Consider the following 20594-nt stretch of genomic DNA (forward strand, 5'->3'; position numbering starts at 1 on the left):
TCCTTGGATCTTACGTAGATAAATTAGTATGGTGTTCGCGCAGGCATGACGGGCTGAATGGCCTCCGCCTGTGTTACATTCCCTTGAGTGTGGATAGGAAAACAGTCATATTCCAAATTAATACTTTTTTTAGCAGTCGGAACTGCTGTTAAGCTTAAATTAATTGTGCCGTTTAAATTTTGTTAATCGGTTCATGGTAAGAGTTTGTACGGCGTTATATTAACTGTGTGCGGAAATTAAATAAAGTCACATTCGGAAACGTCCGGAGGTGCCCGGAGACACCCGGAGTTGAGGAGCGTGGCGTATATAGAGCCTTGTGGCTCTGAAAACACCATTAAACACAAAAGAAGAGGAACACCTGGTCTCACATGAAAGGAAAAATTATTCACAATGGCTAGAGTCCAAAAAAGGAGCACCGACCTCAAATAAGCTTGCGCGCAAACTTACGTGGATCTGACAACAGGCTGGGAGTGGTCACATGACCGTAAAGAAGGGCTGTTTTGTGCTCTGCGAGTGCCTCGGCTTACGTCGCATAGCAAACATTCTATCTATCAAGATGTCAAGGCGCTCATTCACCACAGCGTTCAAACTTTCCATCTGACGAGCTGCAGAAGAGTTTGGGAACCAGGAAGCTGGGAGGCGATTTAGCACTGTCATCCGGTGCTGGAGAACAAGCACGACAACAATAGAGAAGATGCCAAGGAAAAAGGCGCTGAGGGGAAAGTCAGCGAAGTGGCCTCTGCTTGAGGAGCGTCTTGTCGCTTGGGTTCAGGAGAAGTGAGCAGAGGGTTACGCCATCTCAATACTTGCTCTCAGGCTGAAGGTGAGGACCTTAGCTAAGGAGGATGACATTGAGGACTTTCCGACCAGCCCGTCGTGATCCCATAGGCTCATGGCATGCCATCAACTGTTGGTTCGACGCCGCACACACATCTCTCAACATCTCCCCAATGATATAGCTGATAAGATGATGCACTTCCAGTCCTACATCATCAAGCTTCACTGAATACCCCTTCAGCAGAATCGGGAATGCCGACCAGACCCCACCCCCCCCTTTACCTTCGACAACATATCAAAAGGGACCACCATCACAGTGAAGGGGGATTAGCAACATGATGATCAACACTACTGGTCTCGAGAAGGACTGATTCACCGTCATGCTTGCCTGCACCATAGACAGTGGCAAGCTACCTCCATCTATCCTGTGCAAGAGGAAGACACTGCCCAAAGAAAATAAGAAAGAAAAACAAAAAATTCTTGGGATCCTCTCCTCTCTCTTCAACTTCTTGAAAATGAGAATAAGACTTTTAGGCGAAATTAAGCGGACATTGGAGTAAGCGTATTGATACCTCCATCACTTTGTTCCATACAAAGTTGATGTGCAAACATATTTAGAGCTCAATCAGAAAATAAAATGATGTATATATTAAATTTTTTCGAGGGTGAAAAACACGGGTGCTGTTAATACGCAGCCGCGGTTTATACACCTGAAAAACAGTAATCAGAAGGAACGAGGAACGAGTTACCCCAAACAAACAAAAAGCAAAGATTAATTCATCAGGAGGAACCTGGATAGGATTCACATTTCAGCTGCTACTCCTCTACCCTCAAATCCATTGAGGTACAGCCAAGTGAGGCTTATTCAAACAAAAACAAAAAAATAAAATAAACCAATGTCTTGCCAAAAGGTGACCACGTGTGACTTCTTTAAGGTCACACTGAGGTGAACAGAGCTGCTATCCACCAGGAGCGACTCCTTGAGGAATATCTGCCTACGAGAGATTCCGATGAGAATCGTTCTACAGAGTAACCATGAAAAATATGCTTTTGCCTCATAACATCACCAAATGATGTCATAATGTCTCAAGCTTGACATATCCAGAAAGCACTCATCGAGGTGTTCAATTTGAGGTACTACACGATATGGTTCCTAAAACTTGAAAATTTGACCTTGGGGTCAAATATGTTTGACCTCAGGCGCTAACCATGAAGGTCAAGGCCAATCACCACCAAAAATTAAACAGCTGAGCGCCAGACCATGAACTATATTCCCATGAAGTTTGAAGACGATCCGATCAAAATTACTCAAAAAATAAGGGTTTCGTCAACTCCCCTGATTTGCGACAAAGTGACCTTGACCTTCAAAATTTTGTGCACTGAAAGGGACCTCTATAGGCCTCTGATATGCGAAGTTACAAAAATTTCCAATGATAACTGTGCTCTGCAGAATTTTTTATACGTGATTACAGACAAACAAAAAAAAACAAAAAAAAAAAAAACATACAAGCTGACTAACATATCTTGCAAAAACTTCGCTTTGGCAAGATAAAAAAATATCAAAAAGAACCCAGATAAAAAAAATTAAATAATTCTGGCTGCCAGACCATGCATCCGATCAAGTTGAAATTTCAAACAAGCATTCCGCATCGCTACTACATTATAACTGCAAAGTTTCATATTTATTGATTTAGCGGTTCCAGAGAAAACATTATTTAATATTTTCCTTAAATCCAATATGGCTGCCAACCATGTGACAACAATTATTCCTTTGCAAACGTGTACACCCATGGCTTGGGGAACATTTCTGTGAAGTTTCCCTCGATCTGTCCGGCATTCTGAAGAACACGATTTTTATAGGTTTTGGGGTAAATCCAAGATGGCTGCCATACCATGTGACCTATGACATTATGTGTGTGAACCTTTTGTTCCTCATGGATCGGGGGTCATGCATGTCAAATTTTGCCTCGACCTATTCAGCCACTTCAGAGAAGAAGATTTTTGAAGGTGTTGTTTAAAAAAAAAAAAGAAAAAAAAAAGACAACATGGCTGCTGAATCACGTGACCGATGACATCATCAATTTCTTTTTTTTCTGTGGACTATTTTATCTCCAGATGACCCCCCAAAAATTACATACCGATCAGATGGAGCATTCTCCATATGCAATTATGACGTCTTAACGAAGGCACTTATGACATCATGAAAAAAAAAATCACACTTATTCCCCATGAGGAGTACTTGTCATGTGCCAAGTTTCCATTTTTTCCTTGGTGCATTTTCAGAGCTAGAAGTCCAAAGTTTTTTTTCATTTTTCGAACATGGCCACCACACCAAGTTATCTCTGATATCATAATTATTTATGCCACCGCAGGTGAAGGAGGTTATGTTCTCACTCTTCTCTGTCTCTGTCTGTTTGTCTGTCTGTCTGTGTGCAGGATATCTCAAAAAGTTGTGGACGGATCCGGACGAAATTTTGTGGGCAAGTTGGATGTGTGACAAGGATGAACTGGTAAGATTTTGGTGAAGATATGGATCTGGATATAGATCAGACTACGATAATTTTTAAAGTGATTCTTCACCATTGGGAGATGGGACTAAACTCATATATAGTACGATATCTTAAAAAGTTGGGGACGGATTTGGATGAAACTTTGTGGACAGGTTTGGTGTGTGACCTCACCAAATTGATTCGATTTTGGTGAAGATCTAAATAAGAAAATTGTTTAATTTTTAAAGTAATTCTTTACCATTGAGAGATAGGGCCAAAAACGATTGCATGGCATGATATTTCAAAAATGTATCGAGGCACAATACGTTCTCGTGGATCAGACATTACGTGGCGGAGGTATGCGCTCTACCAAGTGCCCTTCTAGTTAACAATAAAACATTCTACATGACTAGTTACTCCGATGGTGAAAATTGTCTCAATCTGACAAGCAGTTGCAGAGAAAAACACTGAAGGTCTGTGCGGACAAACAAACAAACAGACAAGCTGGTAGGCGGACATGGGTAGTTGACTACCCAATAGAACCTGACGCGATGGGCCCGTTCGATGGGGAATGACCTGAGGATTAAGCAAAAGAAAATTCATGATTCCAGCTTCAAGGGTTAATGCTGCAGATTGCTTTTTTCATAAAAATACCCCCACATTTAGAGGTTTTTCAACCATTGCTAGGCAACGGAGGGGTCCATAGCAACGGTTCTTCCTCACACATAACTAGGACATACCATGAACCTAGCATACCAGTTTTATATATATCTGACTCATAGTCTCTGAGGTATAACGAACTTCGTTTTTTTATTGTTTTCGACCAGGGTTCATTCGAAGTCTATCTTCTCCGACAGTTTTCATAGGATCCGGCTGGAAATTTTTGACATTAATATGGCTGAATGCACTGCCCACAGTCGCTTGCGGCCCGATTTTTAAAAAAATACATTTTTTTAGGATTTTTCAAAAATTTCAAAGTCCCGTTGATAGGCAACGGTGGTGTCCATAGCAACTGTTCTCATTTGCATACAACTGGGTCATGGTATGAACCTACCAACCAAGTTTCATCAAAATCGGCATTGTATTAACGGAGCACTGGACCGAAAGAGGGTCAGACAGACAAACATATTGACGGAAAAACTAATAATAAGGGTAGAACAAATTTCAAAAAAAAAAAAAAATTTTCGACTGGATCGACTACCCAAACGGACCAAAACACAATACCCTCTCCTTCGGTGAGGGTAACAAGATGGCGTTGCAGGTATGCATCGTGCCCTGGCAAGTGAAGCCACTTCCCCAAAGCTCAGTGGCCGTTTGTCCGCACCCAAGTCCATGGTTGTCACGTGCATTTGTCTGCATGTGTGCATGTGATTTGTGTTCTTGCTCATCCATGAATCTGAGACCCTCTACAAAAATGAAGTGATTAATAACACACATATTGCAATGAGACAGCAAGCATAATGTCCCCCTCATAATGAAAGGGATAAAGTAATTGGCAAATGGCACTCCATACACGGAACGATTTCATTTTCTCCCTTTAAAATTCGGACTTTTCTTTGTCAGGTATTTGGAACACTCACAAACTATCCAGGTGAGTTCATGACTCTCCATCAGAAGGATTATAATCTAGTCTTGCTGGAGCACAATTTTTATTTTAAATGTACATCTACAGTATATCACAAGCTGTCATGTTGAGGTGCTTCATGCACAGACATAGGCCATTTGGCTCATCATGCCTGTGATATACCCACATCTCAGCCCAAAACTATTACAGATGGTAGCAGTACTTGTACCACTAACTCCAACAGGCCGCAGAGGATGCTGCGGCATAATGACCTACTCCTTTCATGACTACGATACTCGTATATTGTGGGATGTTTAATATTCCTCACCTTCATGCAGGTGGAACAACCAGCTTTGGCCCGTGTCCTTCTCACACCACAACAGAAATGCAGTCTTTTTTTTTAGATTTAAACACAAAGAGAATCAAACACACAACATACCTGGCTTTTTTTTTTTTTTTTTTTGCACGAGAGCCTGACATGAGCAATGTGGCCATCCCCCATAGAAAACGTGACCATTTTGAAAATGATCAAGGCAAGACTCCTAACCGAGTCATTCAAATAGATTAATGGCTAGTTTAAACAACTTCTAAATGACAGTCTACAAACATTGTGATACCATAGTCTACAATGAAAAACGGATAAGCAAAAAGTAACAAAAAACAATTACAGTTCATAAGGTGTCGAGTCTATTTGCAACTATGAAGTCATATCATCATCTCGAGTCGAGGAAAGCCTGAGTACACAAGCGACATCCAGGAGATAAGCTCTCATCATCGGCCTTTCCCACTTTGTTCTCTCCATACCCCAGCCGCCAATCCAAAAATGACACAGCATGGACATCAGATTCTTCCATCAAACCAAAGCAAAGCATTGGCACGAAGGTGAATCAAGGTGCAGTATGTCAAGACAGGTACAAGGGACAGAAAATTCAGAGCGGACTCCGACACGAACTGTTATCATCGAGGTGAACCATCGAGGGATGGTGCTAATCTCATTTGCACACATCATTCAAACAACATGAGGTTGTATAATGCACTATCAGGCGCAATAGAGCAACACTGCATCGATTTTGGTAATCACTTGGGCATAAAAATCACAAACATGACAATGAAAAGCTGGTAAGGCAGGATTATATGTATATAGAAGTGTATATATAGAAGTAACTTGATTTATTTCATTATTAATTCACCACATTAGCTCATAGATCAGTGTGGTCCATTAATCAGGTTTTAAAAAAAAACAAAAGAATGGCACTTTTGACAACTCAAGGAGGTCTAATTAAGTCCTATTATTAATCATCAAACTTTCCCCTCGGAAGACACAATGGTGGGTGGATCACGTGGTCAATTATTCAGCTAAACATGTCGTCACTGATCAAAACAGGTCTTCACAAGTGATTACAGATCAAAAAGTTGCATGACCATTGACCTGCTTCTTGTGGGTGAATGAACAGTCATGCCAGAGAAACACAGAAGCAATCCTATTCAAGTCAGCAAGGTTTTCATTTGTCTTTCGATCAAATTAATTTGCCTGAACATTTGCCAGGAGCTGCGATGATGTTCTGATCTTTGGAAACCCTTCATGTGTCATATTTCATATAGCAAATGCGTGTCAGATTTGGCCAACAATAAATTGGCCTTAAAGTGCTTTAAAAGTTAAAAATAAAAAATAAAAATAAACCGACTCACAAAGACAATATCCCCCACAATAAATCTTCATAAAGTTTCAACTTCTGCTAAGACTCCATATGATGCAAGCCGAGTTGGATCAAGTTACATGCTATCAACTTCTACGTGGGATATTTAGAGAGTTGTCTGGATGAGATATGACAGTGTACAATAAGTAGTCAAAAAAAAAAAAAGTGAAATATGATAGTGTACAAGAAATCATCTGATAAATGAATGAGATACAGCAGTCTACAATAAATAGTCCAAGCATTGAACGAGATACCAGAGTCTACAATAAAATAGTCCAATAAATGAATGAGATACGATAGCCTACAATAAGTAATCCAAGCATTGAATGAGAAACCATAGTCTACAATAAATAGTCCAATAAATGAATGAGATATGATAGCCTACAATAAGTAGTCCAAGCATTGAACGAGATACCATAGTCTACAATAAATAGTCCAATAAATGAATGAGATATGACAGTCCACAATAAATAGTCCAAGCAATGAACAAGATACCATAGTATGCAATAAATAGTCCAATAAATGAATGAGATACGATGGTCAACAATATATAGTCCAACAAATGAACAAGATACGATGGTCTACAATAAATACTTCAATAAATGAATGAGATATGATAGCCTACAATAAGTAGTCCAAGCAATGAACAAGATACCATAGTCTACAATAAATAGTCCAATAAATGAACAAGATATGATGGTCTGCAATAAATTGTCCAATAAATGAATGAGACACGATAGTCTACAACAAAGTCCAATAAATTAACGAGATAAGATGGACTTCAAGAAATAGTCAAAGAAATAAGTGAGATACGATAATCTTCAAGAAATAATCCAAGAAATGAGCGAGATACCTTAGTCTACAATAAATAGTCCAATAAATGAAGGAAATACTATAGTCTCCAATAAGTAGTCCAAGAAATATGCGAGATATGATAATCTACAATAAATAGTCCAATAAATGAGGGAAATACCATCTTCAATAAATAGTCCAATAAATGAACAAGATACAATAGACTCCAAGAAATAGTCAAAGAAATGAGCAAGATGCAAGAGTAGACAATAAACGAGATATGATAGTCTACAATAAATAGTCCAATAAATGAACGAGATATGATCGTCTACAATAAATAGTCCAATAAATGAACGAGATATGATAATCGACAACAAATCTATTTTATAAAAGAAGCCATGTGTGTCTGTTTGTTTGTTTGTCCTGTTATAACTTGAGAACGAACTAGCGGTTTTCAATAAATCCAACTACGGTGGATTCAGGGAACTCCGGGAAAGGTTTATGATGAGTTCTTTTTATTGGTATGGGTTCGGAGGCACACTTAGCCTGGTGTGTTGGCGCAGTGGTTAGGGCAGCGGCTTAGGATCCAAGAGGTCCTGAGTTCAAGCCCCGTTGGGCCACTGAATTAATACACCAGGGGGTTGACTCAGCCTGTCATCCTTCCGAGGTCGGCGAAATGAGTACCAGTATACTGGGCCGGTGTATACCTCGGTTAAAATAGGTGTACCATATCCCTGTGTCGTAAGAGGCGACCAGGGTTGTGTCAGGAAGGGCATCCGGCATAAAACCTGTGCCAAATCACTATGCGGATCATGCGGATCATACGGATGATCCGCTGTGGCACAGCACACTTCGGGGGCACACTTGGCGAAACTGCAAATGCCAACTTGTGATGCTGGTTATCCCTACACTCCCAGTAATCCTTTTTAACCTCCGCCATCAAAGATCAGAGGTTACTGTTTTCACCCCTTTCTGTTTGTTTGTTTATCTTGCCAAAACGAAGTTTTTGCAAGATATGTTAGTCAGCTTGCATGTTTTTTTTTTTTTTGTCTGTAATCGCGTATCGATCACTCTGCAGAGCACAGTTATCATTGGAAATTTTTGTGACTTCGCATATCAGAGGCCTATAGAGGTCCCTTTCAGCGCATAAAATTTTCAAGGTCAAGGTCAAAGGTCAAGGTCACTTTGTCGCAAATCAGGGGAGTCGACGAAACCCTTATTTTTTTGAGTAATTTTTATCGGATAGTCTTCAAACTTCATGGGAATATAGTTCATGGTCTGGCGCTCAGCTGATTAATTTTTGGTGGCGATCGGCCTTGACCTTCATGGTTAGCGCTGGAGGTCGAAAGTTTTTGGCCCCAAGGTCAAATTTTGAAATCTTAGATACCATAATCGAGTAATACCTCATATGAAAGCACTTGATCAGTGCTTTCCAGATCTGTCAAAAGTTTGACGCTATGACGTCATTTTTTTAAGACGTCATGACGAAAAAACGGATTTTTCATGAAAATTTTATTTCCTCAGTTCTCATCAAAATCTCTTGATATTTCATGTACAACGGTCCTGGAGAGATGCCATTAACCGTATGAAAATATAAAGGTCAAAGTCAAAGGTCAAGGTCAAATAAAGGTCAAGCATCAAGGTCGACGAAACCCTTATTTTTTGAGTAACTTTAATCGAATAAATAAGTCACTCATGTTCACATTTTGGCAAGATATTGGTCACCCTGGGGGTGACATTGGTTTTTTATTTGTTTGTTTGTGAACAGTATTATGGAAAAACTCTGATGGATTTTGACGAAACTTGGTGGGGGGGTTAGGTATCGTCCAAGGATCTTGCCATTAGATTGTGGACTTGGTCCAAAATCCAATATGGCCACTATTTTGAAAAAAATAGTTGAATTTTTTTCGCATTTCTGCATGTTTTAAGTGATTTCCAACCCCCCCACCCCCAAAAAAAATTGTTACAGAAAAAAAAAAATTTGCAACTTTTTTTTCAACAAAATTTCGATTTTTTTATTTTGCATTTCTACATGTTATAAGTGATTTCCAACAAAAAAACATGCCAAAATTATAATTGCGGCTGATTTTGGAACTTCAGGTGGATATATCCACGTAAAATCAATTTCTGTCTCAAGGAATCTAGTTATGACGAATGAATTGAGTATGTAAAAGTTAAAAGTAAAAGGGAAAGTTGCAAACTATAACTCTGTGAGCACTGTTGACGTCAAATTGAATGAATAGGATATCAGGTTCACTTGAGCGACCTAGCAGTATTGGCGGCGGAGGTTTTGCACTCTACCGAGTGCTCCCCCTCTAGTTCTTCTTGTCCTATTGATTAGCCATCACAGCAAAAGATTGGTTTTTCCATCAGTGAAGCAATGGGTCCTCTACGTTAGTAGTCCAATAAATGAATGATTTACGTTAGTCTACAATAAGTATTCCGAGAAATAAGTGAGATATGACAGTCTACAACAAACAGTCCAATAAATAAGCAAGATATGGCAGTCTCCAATAAATGAACGAGATACGATAGTCTACAATAAAGTCAAATAAATGAATGAGATACAATAGTCGACAAAAAATAATCCAAGAAATATGCGAGATACGATAGTCTACATAAATAGTCCAATATGTGAGGGAGATACCATAATCTATAAGAAATAGTCCAAGAAATATGCGAGATACGATAGTCTATATAAATAGTCCAATATGTGAGGGAGATGGTCTACAATAAATGTACGATACACAATAGTCTACAAAAAAATAGTCCAATAAATTAACGAGATACGATAGTCCATAATAAGTAAATAAGTAGTCCAATAAATGAACGACATACCATAGTCTAAAATACATAATCCAATAAATGAACGAGATACGAGGGTCTACAGTAAATAGTCCAATAAACGAGTGATACCATAGTTGACAATAAATATTCCAATAAATGAGCGAGATAGCATAGTCTACAAGAAATAGTCTAAGAAATGAGCAAGATATGACAGTCAACAGTAAATGTATGAGATACAATAGTCGACAATAAATAGTCCAATAAATGAACGAGATATGATCGTCAACAACAAATAATCCCATAAATGAATGACATACGATAGTCTACAATTAATAGTCCATTAAATGAACGAGATAAGACAGTCCACAATAAGTAGTCCAAGAAATGAACATGATATGAGAGTCTACAATAAATGAACAATGTACAATATCATATGCACAATATCTTAATCATATGTACAATACAATATCTTAATATCTTAATCAGTACAATATCTTAAAATATCAGTACAATATCTTAATCATATGCAAATAGGACTTGTATACTGCATTGTAAAATAATTTGCATCACCCGATCAAGATAAGTTTATTTCGACTTTCGTAAAACATGAAGAAGATTGTTGTTTACAGCTGTAGAAAAAAAAAAGTTAACTTGGTAATGCAACAAGGCAACGATGGGCCCAATGGCCTCCTCATTTCCTTGTTTAAGGTTGTGCAGGATCGTGCGACCACTTGTCATACTGAGATTGTGAACCCTTTGAATATTTATTTGCATTCGGAACACACATTTGAATGTGTGGTTTGATTGATCCCAGATAACACAATAATATTGTTCTAACGTCATAAAAACATTCTGGCAAACATTGTGAAAATCATCTTTTGTAAGGTTTTATAAACCACATTAAAGGTATATTGAATAATAACCATTCTGATAACATTTTTTCAAAGTTATGACATGACAAATTAACATCATGAACGTCAAAATGTTTTAAAACGTTTGAAGCATGCAATGTTTTCTGATATTGTTGTTTTTAAATCTACAAAATAATGTTTTTACATTTGGCTACATCCTTTGTCGAATATTCTGCATATATGTTGTATTCACTGGGATCACCATTGAATGAGGAAGTACAAGCCAAGGTCCACTCCTCTTCCCACCTAGGGGGACACCTAACAAATGACGTTCGAGCGACCAAAGCGCCGCTCTTTCATGTATTTACAGCAATTTGATTAAGAATTGAAAGTTTTTATTGTGACGTTGACATTCTGCATGTGAAAAGAATGCAGTTCAGCAATTTGAGGTGGCTCGTCTGGGTTTGATTGCTGACCTGACTATAAGCTGTTGGATTGGTGCTTCGCAAGCCGGGTGTTGCATCGCAAAGTGTGCCGTCCTTCAGATGGGTGTTGGATGTAGAAGATCCAACATTGTCTTTCGCGCAGAGTCAGCGAGTTGTCGCCAAAACCCTGAGCAATATCATATTCCCTGCCACATTCAAACATCAGGCCCGGCCAGCTGATTTGCAAAATAATTAGGCCAAAAACTTTCCCCCATTAAAGTAGTAGTCGTAGTATTAGTAGTAGTTGTAGTTTATATACACACAAACACGTGCGCGTGCACACACACACACACGACAAGAGAGCACAAGAGGACAAGACATCAGACAAACACACCCATTATCCTTCAGGGAAATATCTTCCAAGTTTACTACAGATGCCAGTGGTGCCATCTGATGGCAGTCTTTTTTTTCTCTCCATAGTCAGTGGGGAATTTTTATGGAGAAATCCCCCCGCCCCCCAAACCCTTTCCCTCAACAAGATGCCAACTCACAGGGCTTGTCTGTCCTCTATCCCATAAATGCTGAGCATCAACAGAAGAAGCAGCACACACCATTTTTGCAGTCTATGATACGACTCGGTCGGGGTGGGCATAGCATTGCTGAATCCCAGAATCAGAGCGGATGCTCTAACCATTACATCACCGAGTCCGAGTATCTCATTCACGTAACCCTTTTTTAATTCTTCATGTTTACGGTCCCCTTAGGATACCACATAATTGTCTGTCACCTGCAAAACTATGATAAAGTACAAATTATAGAACATTCTACAAACCGAGGAGGATGAGAAAACACAAAGTTGTTCTGTTGCGTTGAGCAAGTTAAGAAATAATAAAGACGGAGCAAATGATGAATGATACCTCATATATGTATATGTATATTGCTTAGCATATTGAAATCAAACTTAACCCTCAAAAACTTTTGCCATTTCTTGTAAGTAGAATCGCAAAGCTGTCATTTCTGTATAAACAAGCGTTTACTTTTTTTATTATTATTTCAATAACTATTGGTTATTCTCTTTATTCGAAAATATACCCCAACCTCAAAGCACAATAAACCTTAGTTCTGACCCGAGCAAAAACACCACCTCACCCATAAATCCAAACAGGCTCGTCAGGGAACACGGCCCTGGCTGCTCGTGCTGGCACGCAGAGAAAGGCCTGACGGGAATGTCTCATGCTCTCTGGACGTGTGGTGCAATTAGTACCAGACTTCAATGTGAACACAGTTACAGCAATTCAGACATCCTCACCGGGCATTGAGCTTCGGCGCTACAATCCACATTTCATGATCAGCAACAGTCACGAATAAGCCGGTAAGGTGTCCATCAGCTTCTATGCAGCCACTTGGAAATTTGAGGACAAAGGAAGGGAAAAGTTTTCCTGTTTTAGTCTCACTTGAGATTGCAACAAAATCCATTCAATCTTTTCGACCAATGCATGCTCCAGACAGATTCATTGACCTCACAGTAAAATTTTCGATGCTCGAGTACCACCATGGTAGTAGCCGTACCGTAACTATTTCTGGAGGGGCTGTTTATTTGGACACCCCAACAAGTCTCGTCTGTACGACACCAAGGAAGTGATGGGACATGTTCCCACACTGGAATGGTTCATCCCTCGTTCTCAAAACAAAGAACATACAGAACTGTATTCAGAGCAGCAAAATGACAACTGCAGGGTTTGTGCATGATAATGGGTGGAATCAACAGAACGTTGATCGAGGTATCCTCACTGCCATGGGAAGCGAGGAGAGGCTGACGTTTCGGGTGATAGCCTTTTGTGAACCTTTTTGTTCCGATGAAGGGTAAATGCCCGAAACGACAGTGTCTCCTTGCTTCTCACAACGGTTAGAATACCTCAATCAACATTCTATCGATTTCATCCATTGTTCTACCCGTCAACCAATGCAGCTCGACACGAGCAGACACCAGCAAGACTAGTTCTTTATCATATGCTGTGCATGAAAGTCAGTCATTTCCTGCTCCAAGACAACATCGGTAAGAGATTTGATCACAAAAAGTAGCACAAATTTTTCTCTGAACAACGGTGTGTGTCCAAGATGCTGTCTGTCCTTCACGAACACTCAGCCACGAGCATTGTGCAAATCTTAATGGATAAAGACAGGCGATCGGGCAGTCTGGGTAAGCCTCCATAAATGGAAGCAGAAAATGCAAGAGTCAATACAAGGCAAATTAAAAAGAAAGCTTCCGATTGTTCAAGATTCTTGTTATCGAGTACAGCTCAGAAAATAGCTTGGCACCCTCCCCGCATCTTATTTGGCATACAACTGAGCCACTTGTTCTGCGAACCCAAATCGCACCAAAAGCGTGCAACGTCCTTTCACCATGAATGGTAGCCCCGCCAAGAGGTCCTTTGAGCGGGCCTCAGCAACCAGCAAAATCATCTGACCGTTCGTGAGAAAGGCAGAAGTTCTTGAGGGCTTTAAATGAGACCATATCCTGTTTTGTTCATATTACAACTCGCCCGGGGTGCTTTGGCCGACACAAGGCCATTCTGTCCGGCCTTCATACACACCATCTCATAACAAAAGTCTCGATGGGAATTTTTTTTTCCATCTTTTCCATTGCATTCACTTTCCGAAACTGAAATTAAACTTGAAAACAAAAATTCCAGACAAAAAGCCCTCTTGCCAAAGCAAATGCCATTTTCCTCTGCCACCTCTATTGTTTATTAATCTCCAAATTTTACTACCTAGTTTTGAAAAGTTTATTTCCTCCAAAACTTTTTTTTTTGCCATTCAAAGGGTACAGTGGAACTTGCCATCTATTTTGGTGTCAATAACGGGACCAGTGATGATCGCGTGGCTCAAAGCCTTTTCAGGAAGTCTTTCCCGATATACTTACTGGCAATGGGGAAGCTCACAAAGGACTTTGTGCTTTCAAGATAAGGAATCACGTTCGCTTTGTCTTCGGCACTCCAGCCACAATAGGTTGTACTTCTACTTGGAGCCATCTCAATAAACTCCTCCCATTCTATTGTTTAAAGCAGTCATTTTATCCATATTGCAGTGTTTCATTCCCGTGTGCTTCTCCAATGTTGTACAAAACAATTACCTTGTTGGTTTTCGTGTTGTCACAATAATTACTTGGTTGAACATCACTTACAGGAGTTTTAGATGGCTTTTGACTGCCGTTACCTCCTTCACCGGAGATCGACAGAGGTTATGTTTTCACCCCGTTTGTTTGTCTATGATCAGGATATCTCAAATAGTTCTGGACGGATTTGGACAAAACTTGGTGGACAGGTTGAGTGTGTGATAAAAAAAAATAAGCTGATTAGATTTCAGTTAAAGTACGGATGCAGATCCGGCCTATCAGTGGGATACAAAACAAACTGTTCAGCCTGGCGGAGGTATGTGCTCTCATCGGTGCCGTTCTAGTGTTTTTGATAATGTTTCACACTTATTAACAAAATTGTTTTTGCAAAATAGTTGCTATAATAGAAAACCTAAAAGTTTTCACGAAGTGTCGAAGTTATTGAACTCGTTGAACACGATAGCACGGAATGGAAGAGTGAGCTGGCGAAGAGCGTCAGCTTGTATATCTTCAATGATGGTTATTAATTTCAGAGAAAATGATTGATTGGCTTTCATTAATATCTAATTTATTGTTCAGTTATTAGGTGTTCAAGTGAAACTGTGAAAATGACATTTTGTAAAGAAATGTTGAATCCATGACGTTATCATGAATGCTTTGAGCACAACCCCAGGTTCACCCTTTTCTCCTTACCATTCCCTTCAAAATGAAATTCCAGCTATAATGTTCACGCCAGTTCGAAGATAAAACAAGAAAGCACAAAAACTCACACATCACTCGAAAAATTAAATCGGACTGCGACTCACACTTACACTCGGAAACTACAACGCGTACTCCTCATCACTTTCATAATTTGAAATACAGTATAGTTCAATGGAAATAGCACTGCAATGCACCCATTTTTATTAATCTAAAGGGCAAACACCTCCCTCACTGCCCAACTACTTAAAATTCCTCAAAATGAACTTCATCAGCAAAACAGCCACAATGATCCTCTGCACACAAAGTGATGGTAAACAGTATGAAACACCATCGTGCTCTTTCCAGCCATGACCAAAGGAAGACAGGACTGTTCAGTTGGTGTTGATTAGGGGCAATACACCCTTTCCACATTATCCTTGAAAAATAAACAGGAAGAAAGAAAAAAAAACAAAAAAAAAAACAACCACATTGTTTCAAGGACAATCGTCATCACTTGAGACACATTACAGCACATCAGTAAAGATAATTAGCGAGTGCTGGCATTCCTTTGGGCATAGGCGAAGAATGATTGACCATTAAAGCATTCAAGCCAGGTATTTAGGGTAGAAGAGGTTGTGCTCTCCAGGGGATATACGGTTATTTAAGCCCAAGTTGGCACAGCGAGGCGGCTCAGCAATATCATGAAAGCAACATCCGCACACACACACACACACACACACACACAAAAAACAACAACCGAGGGAGAAGCAGTCAACTATAAAGAGATGAACAACAATCGATGAACATGACTCCAGCATCAATACGAGAAACATCAGCGATATGGTACTTCAAAGTGGAGTAAAGGTACTCACAAAAACGTCCATCACAAAATGATCCAATGCCGTCTCCAAGCTGTCCAGTTTTGTGCTGATGCTCATTGTGGCCCAAACTGAATCTGCACAAGCAGCCGAAAGCTGCTGTGTGTGGTCCTGTTATCTCTTCGCCCTCGCACTCTCTCTCTCTCTTTCTCTCTTTCTGGCTATCCCTCCGCTTCGTCCATCAGGATTCCAGCAGACACCTCCAGTGGCATTTGTTCTCAAACTCCTGCGGTGAATTGCATTGCGGATGGTCAGCTTTTTAAGCAGTAAAAAGGGGATCAAACGGGTAGAGATGTGATTCTGAAGCCTGCAGCGGTGAGGTCGCTGGCACGAGAACATGGAGATGGGAGGGGTAGTCATTTGGAGATGCACAATGGGGGGTTTAGGGGAGGGGGCGTGGGAGGCGGTTGGTAGGGGCGGGAACGTCAGACGAGTTTCATTGACTCCAGAGTGGTTAACGGTTGCATTCTGGTGTCTCCACCGAGTGTCCAACCAAAGTGTTTGTACCATCATGAAATAACCCCTTCCCATTGTGATGATAGTGTCAAGATTAGCACGACGTTCCGTTGGAGTTTATTGACATAACAATACCCCAACTACTGTTTCTAGTTTGTGGTTTATCATCATAGTTTGTTTCAGTGTCTCTTTCTATGCCCTTTCTTTGGCCTGATGCTTTGCCATCTCCGTTGCCATGGTGATGGCAATAGGCTGTCAGAATGACCCTCTCTCAGCGCAGTGTACAGGCGTGCCTTTGGCATGTCGGCAAGCAGGGCGAGAATGGAATTTGGAAGGAAAAAGAAAGTTCCATTGTGTGTGGTTATTGATCGAATTGGAGTTCGCCAGAAAAGTTTGCACGGAAGAAAAAAATGCGCTTCTTTCATTGTCGATGACGTCATTGCAGGTTATAAGACCAACTTTTTTTGTACACAGCTCCTTCCCAATTCCATGTCGAGGCGATGCATGACGTCATCGCCGGACGTCGAAGGAAGCGGGTACTCAGTTTTTACTCCGTTTTCTTGTTTGTTTGTCCGGGCGATATCTCAGCCATCCTTTGAGCTCGGAAGATGAAATTTGGGGACAACAGTGAAGATGTGCTTTCGCAAAAATGATGCATCTAATTTTTTGATTCATCAATTATTTGATTAATTACTTAATTATTATCGATTTATTAATTACTTATTTATTTTATTTCTCATCCTGGCAGTATCTCAGACATATTTTGAGCGATGAACCTGATATTTGGACATGACGGTGACTAAGTGATTTGGTATAAAGGGTACTTTTGATTTATTGATTCAGCAATTAATCGATTAATTATTTCATTTTTCGATCGATTACTTAATTTTCAAAAAGTTACAGATTCAGATGAAATGGTGGTGGTTTCAGTATGCCATTCAGCAATTGATTGAAAAATTATTTTATGATTATTATTTATTTATTTTGATGATGTAATTAATCAAATTAATTATTGTACACCACCTACTCCCAATTCCGATTCCATGTGCTGCAAGGCGGCATCGCCGGGGCGCCGCACACCGGAGGATTTGTTATTTATTTATTTGGCATGGGGGCGGTGTACTTTGAATGTACAGCTACTTGCACTTTTTTTTTTAGATCCTCATGGAGGATCTCTACGTCTTACTCACGTTGTTGTTCTTCATCTTCTTATTGTGGACTTTTTTTGTTTCACAGCCTACAGTTTTCATCGAAACTTCCTGAAACTTGGCGTATATATGTAAAAAAAACCCTGCGCAGACAGTAACCATCTCCGATTTTGAAAATTCCTCCTACAAAAAAAGTTATGACGTCAAAATATCTCCGCTAATGGAAATCGCCTAAAAAATTATCTCCGAAACTAGGCAAGCTTTTTGAATTCTGTTTGCGGGAATCAAACAGGGCATTAGCAGAGATGAATTACCACACATATGATACATCAGTATGACGTCATATCAATTTTTATGATGCCATTCCTATTTTTTGACATTTTTTGTTTCACAACCCAGAGTTTTCATCGGATCTTTGTGAAACTTGCCATGTATATGCAGAAAGCCCATGCGCAGGCAGTAACCATCTCCGATTTTTGAAATTCCTCCTAGAAAAAAAAAATTGATTTCATAATATCGCGGCAAATGGAAATCACCTATACCATTATCTCCGAAACTAGGCAAGCTGTTTGAATTTTGTTTGCGGGAATCAAGCCGGGCATCAGCACAGATAATTTATCGCAAACCTGATACATCACAATGACATCATATTCGTTTTTATGACGTCATCATTAAGAGGACGAGGATCTTAGCTCATTTGAGCTTGTTTTTGAAACACCTTGTGCCTTTATTTTCTCTTCAAACTACTTCCAATGGTTCAACTGTGAGAATGATCTGAACTCCGTCGTAAATGTCCCTTTGGAGATGCGGTACATGATGATACCACCGAGAACACTTGCGTAACTTTATTCTGAGAATGCAGGAAAGTAAATCTGGAATTGAGCAGCTGTATACAGGATAGCTAAAAGCAAATGAACTGAACTTTGAACTGACTAGTTTGGGTTAAATTCCCCACTCGATCATACAATTTCACCTTTGTGCCTTATACGCAGGGTACATTGCATCAATGAGTGTGCCATCCCACAGAAAGGCATTACGCTTGGTTTTCCATAATTATTTTGGGTGCGGAAGATACCACAGTGCCTATCGGAAAGTTTATGAATGTGTGCCGGTATGATGGGCAAATTTCAAATTGCTGGCCAGATGTGGGAGGGCAACGCAGCCACACTGCAGCACCTTGGTAATGATGCAACAAGTGGACATAATTTCTGATTGAATCCCGGTAAAATATGGATTTGCGAGAAGAAACTGTTTTATGTCAGTTTTTCGAATCTCCTTGATAGTTCATGTCGGTCAGCTGACAAGTTAAAGGTAAACAACAAGCCAACAAGTTAAAACTGTCCTCTCTGCTCAAGATGCTGCAGTGTCCCAAGGCAGATATTTGAACCAAATCGTATTCATCATCTACATAAGGGACCTCTCTGAATCTTTGATGCGGTCTTCCTTGATGCAGACCATTCCAGATTGTGTCATACACCACCCCCATCCCACCGACAGACACACAGACAGCTGCTGCGTCACTCTCTGCTGATCTGGATTGATGAGATGCTGGTCTGATAAATGGAACATATCCCTCAATCCCAGAAATTCTCACCGTCTCACCCTGTTGCTCCAGAAGGATTGTCAAACTGATCTGCCTATTTCCATGGTCAGCCATTGGAAGAGGTTCAGTTTCTTCAACTTCTTGGCTTCACAGTCAACCTCGTCAATCTTCGCAGTATATAACACCATGGGTTAAACTTCAAAAATCAAGGCTTTCTTCCCACCTTCATTAATTTGTTTCTCTTTTCTCCTTTTATTGGAACTGCCTTCCTGAAACAGTTCAATCTTCTAAGCTGTCTCACCTGGGTTTGAATCCTGACCCAGCTATAAACTATCATCCCAGTGTTTCACAGGCAGGGTGAGTCATCAATGTGTGTCGTCACTCGGATGGACATTAAACTGGGCGTCTCATCTGCCGCCATTAGTTGTTGGACATTAAATATCCCTCAGTGTCCTTTGCGAAGAGTCAGCAAGTTATCGCCGGCGCCATGGCCAAATTCCAAATTCCTGCTCTAACCAGCAGAGGGCATCGTATCAGCAGCACAGCCGTACCCTGAGCCAATAATGCTACCCCGCAGCCTCGTGCGACAGAGGAATGAAGAAGAATATGGGGTCGGCCATGGAAAGTTATTGATACAAGCCTTTCACGAACTTGCTGCCCGGGACTGACCTTCGATTGTAGGTGGAGGGATTTGTAATTTTTTTAGGGTGGCTGCAAGAGGTCACCTACTCTTCATGAAAGAGCACCATGGGATCAGCCTGGTGTTGGCTAAACAGTTAGGGTGACTGACTTAAGATCTTAAGGTCTTGAGTTCAAGCCCCTGTTGTTGTGCAGCAAAGTCAGCCCACACGTAGGTTCTTCAGCTCAACTGTTTTCAATGGCGTCTCCTGCTGCCCTTACTTCACAGCTCTCCGACGTCACTCTCGGTTCCTCCGAGTCAGTTCTGGTTCATCATGCATTCCTTAATATTCTTGCAACTCCAAATACCACACCTGCCAACCGTTGAATTAGCACCAGGCGGGTGGATTCAGCCCGTTATCCTTCCGAGGTCGGTTGGATGAGTACCAGCGTGCTGGTAACATAGGCCACTGCATCAGTGGCACAGTCATGCCACCCAGAAAATGATGCAGCCAAGCAGCCACAGGCTGCAATACAAATAAATAAATAAAGCATGGGATCTTCAACATCCACTGACAACCTCGTGCCGGCAGATAGATCCTCCATTTTAATGTCCATCTCAAGGATGGCACGCACTTTGATGAATCACCCTGCCTATGAAACACCGGGATGACACTTTATAGCTGGACCGGGATTCAAACCTAGAGTCGACAGCTTAGAGGAAAATGTGGGTACCTCTAGGTCTTGGTGCTCCTCCCAGCCCAAGTGAGTCG

The 20594-nt window shown here is 40.5% G+C and overlaps 1 protein-coding gene across 2 annotated transcripts in view; it reads right to left on the reverse strand.

Annotated features, from left to right (window-relative positions):
- Positions 1 to 16379, reverse strand: part of LOC147033385 (FERM domain-containing protein 4A-like) — a 213140-nt gene extending 196761 nt beyond the window's left edge. Inside the window, exon 1 of one of the 2 annotated variants that reach the window (XM_085853873.1) lies at positions 16051 to 16379. In XM_085853873.1, coding sequence (XP_085709999.1) covers positions 16051 to 16116 — 66 coding nt within the window. In that variant the 5' untranslated portion in view covers positions 16117 to 16379. Of the gene's footprint in view, positions 1 to 12691; positions 12710 to 16050 lie in introns of those variants that run through there. The other variant, XM_085853889.1, reaches the window with a different exon arrangement.
- Between the last annotated feature and the right edge of the window lie 4215 nt (positions 16380 to 20594).

The sequence above is a fragment of the Eptatretus burgeri genome, chromosome 2, assembly GCF_056783735.1.
Source record: "Eptatretus burgeri isolate ZD-2024b chromosome 2, Ebu_testis_v1, whole genome shotgun sequence".
NCBI lineage: Eukaryota > Metazoa > Chordata > Myxini > Myxiniformes > Myxinidae > Eptatretus > Eptatretus burgeri.